Source organism: Pinus tabuliformis, chromosome 8 (genome assembly GCF_031772625.1).
Source record: "Pinus tabuliformis cultivar Carrire ecotype Pingquan chromosome 8, CPIR1, whole genome shotgun sequence".
Classification (NCBI taxonomy): Eukaryota; Viridiplantae; Streptophyta; class Pinopsida; order Pinales; family Pinaceae; genus Pinus; species Pinus tabuliformis.
Genome location: NC_142294.1, coordinates 907,409,499 through 907,418,509, shown reverse-complemented (window position 1 = coordinate 907,418,509; position 9,011 = coordinate 907,409,499). Strand labels below are relative to the sequence as shown.

The window sequence follows — 9,011 nt, the reverse complement described above, 5'->3', positions numbered from 1 at the left end:
CCACCGCCCTTTATACCAACATTTCATAGAGCACATTCAGCCTAGTGCTGCCATGCATTTTTTGCACATTTTGTATTACAGCTCTCTTCTTGGACTCATACATAACCCTTCGGATTAAGGGGGGGAATGTTGGACACCTAATCCTAATGGGTTAGTGTGGAAGCCGAATGGACAAAAGCAGTCCAAGAGACCTTGGGATCTGAAACCCAAGAGTCATATATTTGTACTATAAATGTATATCTATTGTTAATAAAAAATGTACTCACATGATTTATCTTTCCTATTCTATGTTTCCATGTGTGTTTAACAATATTGAAGAGGATTTACAATGGGGATGTTACAAATTCATTGGGTTATTTTGGTTTATGGATGTGAAAATAGGAATGATTAATCTTTTAGCTCATTTTTTAGGTAAACCTTACTTGACAAATTGATTGAAAAGATTTTTAATATGAGGTAAGGATCATTTTCTCAAGTTTTAAGATTTCAATATGATATTCTTTAACATTTAGCTTTTCTATTTGTGGGACACTTAATGCTACATTTCACATCCTTAGTGTAGAAAACCTCCATGCAGAAATCGATTTTCTTGATGTCTTAAAAAAATTAAGGGGAAACATAAATCCTTTTGAGGGAGAAGTATAGTAACTTATGTTGTTATTATCTAAATCCTGAATTTTTTCTAGGGATGATGATAGCTCAATGTATTTTAGGATCTCTTTTGAAGTCTAAAAGACCTTTCTAAAAAATTTATTGGATATTAGCATTTTTTTCAAGGACTTACACTATTTAACCTTTGCTAATTTTGTTAAGCTAATTAGAGGTGATCCTAATGTATTTTTTGCAATTTTAAATTATAAATTTTACGAGGGGTTAGAAACACATTGTTTTCTTTTTATATATTGTTTTCAAAAATAATTTCTAAGCATTGAGATAGATTTAAAGTGAATTTTTCATATAAATTCTCAATATTGTTATTTTTCATATCGTAACCGTAATATCGTAATTGAATATTGTAAATCCTTGATAAAATGAGAAGATTTTCTATTGTCAAAGAGAGCTTGATTGTTCACATTATGTAGTTTGGTTTCCTCAAAGGGTCATATCTATATCTAAATTTACCATGATGGGGAAGTGACCATATTCTAACTTCTTGTCCTCACTTATTTCAATGTTATCTATTTTATTCAACAAAGAAATAAAGGATATGCCATAATCAATGACACTTCTTTCCCTTGAATGCATGTTAGATTAGAGTCATCTTCTATTCATAAGTGGTTGAAATTAGAAGACTTATGAGTTAGAATATTTAATTGAGCTTTAACAATTAACATTAAAAACTCCATGAAAGAGAATAGCCCCTTTGGGTTTAAGGGGGGCAATGTCATTCTTGTAGAAGGTAGAATTGAAAGGCACAAAGCAATAAACATCAAAGAGTATTCTATCCTTATCATCCAAAATGACATTAAACCACATAATAATAATTTTTTGACTTTGCAAAATATATCTCAACTTGCCCATTAGATACTCTTAGCATTTGAGTGCATTTGCATCCATGCTAGTACTATGATGTTCTCTGTGATATTTAAAGCCACATAGTATATTGTGCATTTGCTTTTACGTTTTAATATGTTAATTATATTGATATAAATTCAAAATATCTCATGCTCCAAAATTGTTTTCAAGAGCAAATGTCTTTCCCATCCTTAAAACACAATGAAAAGTTTATTTAGAGGTTTTTTTTTTTTTCTTTGGGATGATCCTGTTACATATGCATGCTAATTCAAAAAACAGTTAACTATTTTTTTAATGGAAGAAGGTGAGATAAAAAAGACATGAAACTTAATATATCCATTTGTAATATACTTCCTCATATTAAAATAAAACTATTTTCAAAAAATGAAATTAATTGATGCTTTAATTTAAGTTTACAATAACCTTTTTGAAACCAAATCCACTTTTTCATTTAAATAATTTAGCTTGGCTTCAAGCATTGTGATGAAGACTTTCCACACACATTATCTCCCAACCTTAAATAGTTAAAGCTCTTAAACCTCAGTATGAATATGATTAAGAATGAGCAAAAGCCTCATTTTATTTTTTCAAATTAAAGAGCGTAAATAAATTCATTCCTATATTTTTGGAGAAATATACATCTAAGTTTAATTCTTCTCATTAGTACATCAAATTTGTCTAATTTTAAGGTTATTTCTTGATTGAAAATTAAACACGCGTAATCAAGAGTTTCAAACTTGCAAATAAATGGAGCTTTTGGATTTTATAGACATACATAATCCAGAGTTTCAAAATGACATAGTTGGAAACTTTTGGACTCCACAAACAAAAGAGAAGCTACATAGACTTGTTAGAAATTTTGGGACTCCCCAAACAAAAGAGATCTATAGACCTCACCACTAAAGCACTTTTTTATACAAATACCTTCCCATTTCCTAATTTTAAGTATTAACTTTAACCCTTGTTATGTGATTTTATGTCTAGGTTAAAACAAACATCTCTAACAATTTCTCATTATCCAAATTATTTAGTCATTGCATATATTCAAAAATGGTATTCGATCACAAATACTTCGTAATATAAATATAAATAAAATATCTAAACATACCAATTTCAAGTTTAATATTTGCAATCTTCTTTATAAAAATATATATTTAAACTTTGATAAATATAATAAAATACAAAATTTTATTTATACTATCTCAAACTACACCACTTCTTAGCTATTAATCAGATTTTTTCCTTGGCACCAAAAAAAACTCAACATACTAAAAAAAGGCTAGATATTTAAAATACTCATCAAAACCTAATTTGATACTTTGATCTTTAACCTCACAAAAATGTCATAGCAAATGGTATACCAAAACACACCCAATGTGCAAAAACAACACAGAAATGCTAAAACCAACCACACATGTAATAAGATATAAAGAATCTAGCGTCAATATACTAGAAGTTGTCTTGCAAATAAACTTTAAAAAAACATAATATAACAAACTTACAAAATACCAACAAATAATAGAACATTGATGGGTAGAAGTTGAATGCCAGTTCAAACAAAATGAGATGAGATGATATAGAGCAAATCCAAAAAAAAAATTAGACAACTGATTTGAGTTTACCCTTTTTCCCATTATAACAATCTTAGGTGAGAATTTTAAGTGAATTTGTCTCTAGTTAATCAGAAAATAAGAAATTATATTGAAATCGAGATAATTTTGACCCCTCTTATGTTGGAAGAAAATGAATCATATTTATAAATGCAGATTTCCAGGGTATGTTATATTTTGTATATTGTTGTATATAAGTAAGATTTTGGCATTTTTTAAGTGAACCCTTCACTCAGCTTCAAAGAAATATAATGCTGATTTTTAGAGTGTGTTATATTTTGTAAGAATGAGATTTGGGCATTTCAACCCAAAAAATAAAATAATGATGAATGAAACATCCACTCAAAATATGAGAAACTCTTAGTAATCTATACCATAATATACCTAAACAACATATAAAAATGAATATTATTCTTTATAAGGAATTTAAATTAGGCAATATACAAATAGGGAAAATTATTAAAACCAACCCAGACTAATCAATGTTCAACATTTCAACGATCCAACCATTAAGCTGAAAGAAAATGAATACAGGTGTTTTTTTTGTTTTCTAAACGTTCACATTTAGCATATTGAACACAGATCATGGCAATGCCGGCTGTACTTTTATCTGTTTTGAAAATAATGCGTATATTACACAACAAAATGTACAAAAAGGGAACCAAATGTTCAGTGTAAGCTCTATCTCTTCCTTCCCTGACTCCCGGTGGGAAGAGGTACGCTTTCTGGGAGCGCTGAAAAGCACAGAGCACTTTTATTCCCCTACATTGAATAATTTTGCCGTTGTTCCTGCATCAACACAGACTCACTCCCCTCAGCCGGCAACATGTATGTTTATTGCACACAAGACACCAATAAATAAAAGACATTGGCCAAAATATAATTGTTTGCAAGAGAGAAATTGCCAGATTTGTCTGTAACCTGAGAGAATTAATTTCGAGGTTTCTACAATCTTTGATCAAATAATAAAATAGCAGTAACTAGAACCTCTCAATACAGGGACTACCTCAAAATAACAAAAACAAATTAAGGAGATGAAAAAAAAACTACTAGGAAAGTTGAAATAAACAACTTATGCTAAGTTGAAAATATCGAATGATTTGAATTGTTTTTTTTCTGTTAGAGATATGTGAACCATGATACCAATCAATACTCTAGGAGGAAGGACTGTATTGGATCATCTGTACAAAGTGATACAGTGGACCTTCTGGTAATAATCCAAGATTGGATGCTCCTATAACTACGAGCTTCACACAGATAACTAATTAAATAATCACAAATCTTAGCTTTGAAAGAGCTTAAACCTGCAGAGACAGTACTACATTGAATTATACATCATTTTGAAACAAAGAGAAAAATAAAGGCATATCACTGTTCATCGTAACTCATTATTATACATCATTTTGAAATAAAGAGAAACATAAAGGCATATCACTGTTCATCATAACACATTATTAAGATTAACACAATCAAAGGCCTTCATATATAGCTTCAACAACAATGCTAGATCATAACTTAAAAAACATCTTCAAGACAAACGTTGAGTACCATTGACTAGATTTCCTCCAATTACAGGACGATATCTGGAATGGTTCCATCTCCACCCATAGATGCAAAGACAATCAGATATTTAGTTTCATGTACACGCCTAATTTGAATTTTGGGCCTTACATATTTGTTCCCATCAACTAGTTATCAATATATACTGGAATGCTCAGAAACCTATTGAAGAAAATTTTAATAGACTTGTGGAACAAACTAATAAAAAAGATAGTAAACTAATTCAATAACTGGTTGCTTATTTTTTTTCAAGGGTTTACTGTCATAGAATGATAGCATGACCTATCAAAGGTCGCATCTATATAGTTCACTGGTTGTTATAAAAGTCAATTACAATGCTGCACAAGATGAACTACTAAAGGTTGACCATCAAGATGCATGCCTCAGTAAATAAATGGAATCTTGGATCACTCGAAGAGGAGAAGATACACCCACAAGTAAAGCCTTTGCTTGCGAAATTTCTCCAACAAAAAATCCTGCAACCTGCGATAACCAATAGAATATTAGACTAGAACACAAATACATGAATCAAATTTTATTTGAAGCATATATATCTAGATTCCTAACTCCACCAAGTTATGTGGACAACAGAGGCTACGGGAGAGAGATATTGCACCATCTGTGAATTAGTTCCATTTCTTAGAAGGGTCTTTTTGGTACCCTAGGTCTTTCTGGTAAAGAAGTTGAAGGGCACTGTGAATGTAAGTCAGATCTTCTTCCTTCTTTGATTCCAATCGATTTCTCTTCGTTGAGTGAATAACACCATAAGTACAATTCCTCTCATAGGCCGAGGAACTAGCTATCTGTGAAAGCAACCGTATAGCAAATCTTTGTACTTCTGGCACATGTCTACCATGAAGTGACCACCAATCTATTGGAGCCATGCCATTGCGCCTATTATACATTGCTTCCCTGGTGCGAAACTCACCCTTGTCACACAAAAATTTAGCAAACTGACACCGGATGTTGGATGCCTCCTCTTCTGTACGATAAATCATACTCACTGCAGTCATGAATCCCTCCATTACCCTTATATTATTGAAAGGGGGTCTTATTTCATGAACATCCCGTTTTGGATTCGAGGCATAAGATGCCATAAGAAGAGGTGTGTTCAACTCATTCCACTGCCCATGTATACATTGCTCCAATTGTGGATATAAGCTAGGATCTCTCTTATCGGTGATGAACTTAATCCTCTCACTCACACGGTTAATGCTTTCATATACCTCTCCTAAACATCGTTTACCTGTATCCGCACAGCGGATCATATCACATAGTGGTTCAAGGAAATCAACTACAAATTTTACATCGTTCCAGAAATGATCATCGAGAATCTTACGCCTCATCTCAATGGCAATGTCTGATGAAGATTGCATCAATGATGCCCACGTGTCACTGATGACAGTGATACACAAAGCCCCTTTTGCTTCCCATAGTTGTTGAAGAAGAATGTAGTATGAAACAAATCTAGTAGCAGAGGGCTTAACCAACTCCATCTTAGCAAGCTTTTGGAAAATGGCATGTAATTGATCATGATTACATATAAACATCTGAATTTTTTGTCCATTTTTAATTAAGTCAGCAATCCAGGTTGTTTTGCAAATGTCCTTTAGTGCATCATTCAATGCATGCACATAACATGGCATCCAAAAAATATGTGTGTATTGTTTTTGGACCATCAACCCTGCAGCTTTGCAAACAGGGGTTGTATCTGTAATAACTTGCACAACATTAGATGGCCCTACCTCGTCAATGGCTTCGCATAACTGGTCCTTCAAGAAGACAGCATTTTTGTTTTTCTCTGAGCAAACAATTGCTCTGAAAAGATAGGGGCCGGAGGTGGAAGATACAATGATGTTCAAAAGTGGACGATTTCTAGTGTCTGTCCGACCAACCATCACAATAGAACATCCATCTACACTCCATGACGTCTTCAAAGGGGCCATAATCTTCTCAATGTAGGCTTTCTCCTTCTCAATGAAGACTGTGCGAAGCCTCTCATAACTAGGCGTCTTATACCCTGCAAAACTATCATTAATAGCACAGGCCATTCGCTTAAAAAATGGAGAACGGGTTACATCAAATGGGATACCATATGCAAAGAAAAACCTTGCTATAGCAAGATCAACGTCCGCTTCACTCTTAAGATCAACCCTTTCAACCAGTGGATCTGTCAATGGTCTCTTCAAGCAAGAAGAGCCTGCAGTGTCTGATGGAGGCACTGAACTTGAAAAAATTGTCAAGGATCCTCCGCTAATAGTAACAGTATTCCCATTATCAGCAAAATATTGGTCTGGATTAAAGCTCGATTCATGGTGTGAACCAATGCTAGCAACACCCGTTGACATGTTTAGAGAATGGAAATGAAAATGAAAATGAAAATGAAAGTAAGAGAGACTTGAGAATGATTTTTGAGAAAACCCACTGGTGTGAAAAAAATTCAAGAAAGATAAAAACCTGGGAACCCACTGCTGAAAAACATATACGGTGGAGAAAAAAACTCGTATTTCCTCACCAACTCCCGAAATGTTTGCTGTAATGCTTGTCGATGCCTCCCACAGTAATCGCTATTGATGCAAAGCTCTCTGCTATGAATTTTTTTCCCTCGCTGCTGCCTAAAACGCACAAATGGCTTATCTGGGAGGCGCCTAATATAAAACAGTGGCATAAATGGTTTTCCCTCTCTTGCCCTTTGATTTTTTTGGGCTGAGTAGTTCGTCCTAGGGTTTTAGATCTTACACGTTTAATTTATATGCCCTTTAATTTGACGTTTTTCGGTTTAAATCACTTTTAATTTTTTTAAATCGGGTACGTTCCCGATTCAGGGACGGGTGCGGGTACGTTCCTCATTCCGGGACGGGCACTGATACGCTCTACCGTTCCCAGCTCGCACTCTAGCAATGCCGTTTCAGCAAACCTATTTCCCATTTTGATAGAACGGCAGTCAAATTTCAAACAAGTTCCTTATAACATAAGTTACATTGCATTTCTAACAGTACAGATCCATAAAAATAACAGGAAAAACCATCTGCATGTATATTTTAACAGTGTATCACACCGACACAATAGCAGTAAGTGCATTTAACTCCTCCAGAATGAGATGCGCAATTTCATTCATATATTGTTGAACTTAGATTTTCAATAAAAGAATTTGAATACAACCTACAGACAAAACACATTAGATTTCAGTATGTCTGATCCTGAAAATATTAGTAGCATATGCTTCACAGCACAATGTCATAAATTACTGAGATGATTCTCTATTCTTTCTATTGGATTGTGGCTCTTAGTATCAATAGCAAATTCAGAATATGCTTCTATTTGTGAACCAAACCTTGAAAAAAAAAATCTTGTATTGCTTCAAGGGGGATTTGACTGAAACTGAAAATTATTCATGGCTAATAGTTTCTTGAAGAAATATTTCTCCTTTGAAAACCATATTTAAATTCTTATCGCAGCAAATATTTACATTCTTATCGCAGCAATTCTTTACTGGAAAAATTTCTGTGCCTGACCAGAATTTCCAGGGTCTCTGAATGGATTGTTCCCATTTGAGGCAAACGTTTCAATTCTAACGAAAAATCTCACCATAAGTAAATTTTGTTAAAGGATACCGGCACTTCCAAATTCACATTTAAACAGTGGTATACATTCAAATGATGCGGGTATGAATCCTGGAAACAGTGGCAATTATGAAGGATGCGATATGTTCTCCCATTTGCTTTGCAATCACTAGTCCCCGAGAGGGGCTTCACAGATTAAAGAAACAGTAACGACAAGAAGATATACCAGGCTTCTTGTATGTGATCAGAATTTGAGTATGTTAATGTGGAGGTGGTTCTCCCAATTTAAACATTCATCATTGTTGATCGTAAGAATGTAATGGGCTCCCTTCCTTCCAACAAAAAAGTTCTATGAAAACTAGTTCATGATTTTTATTTGTTGAAAGCAGCCTTCTTTGGGATCTCAATCTAGTTTATGGTTTCTAGAACACACATTTTTGCGTGTTAACCGTAAAGACCAGTTCACAGAAACTTATTTTATTTTATTTTTCAGAAGAAAACAATGATGCTTTCATTCGAAAGTTTACATATTCATGTTTATGTTGCCATCAACATACCACACAGAAGTATAGCCTATGATATCATCCCTACTACAGATCCAAATTGCCCGAAGCCTAACACAGATTTTGTATGCTTCTAACAGAGGAGGAGGTACCAAAATACAGATAAAAACATTACATTAACCTCTTACAAATAAAAACCAAATCTGATCAGTCACATAAAATATACAGAAACGCAACTAAAAGAAAAGTTGTTTCCCCTA

General features: G+C 33.5%; 1 protein-coding gene across 1 annotated transcript; it reads right to left on the bottom strand.

Annotated features, from left to right (window-relative positions):
• Positions 1-4,636: 4,636 nt before the first annotated feature.
• On the bottom strand, positions 4,637-7,882 carry LOC149238475 (uncharacterized). Its single transcript, XM_089366990.1, has 2 exons — positions 5,302-7,882; positions 4,637-5,168 (listed from the first exon to the last, which is right to left on the bottom strand). The coding sequence occupies exon 1, from the start codon at positions 7,031-7,033 to the stop codon at positions 5,312-5,314; it is 1,722 nt and encodes a 573-aa protein (XP_089223116.1). The 5' UTR covers positions 7,034-7,882; the 3' UTR covers positions 4,637-5,168; positions 5,302-5,311.
• Between the last annotated feature and the right edge of the window lie 1,129 nt (positions 7,883-9,011).

Bases quoted from the DNA above. Each gene is read 5' to 3' on its own strand.
- LOC149238475 (XM_089366990.1), bottom strand. From the start codon at position 7,033: ATGTCAACGGGTGTTGCTAGCATTGGTTCACACCATGAATCGAGCTTT.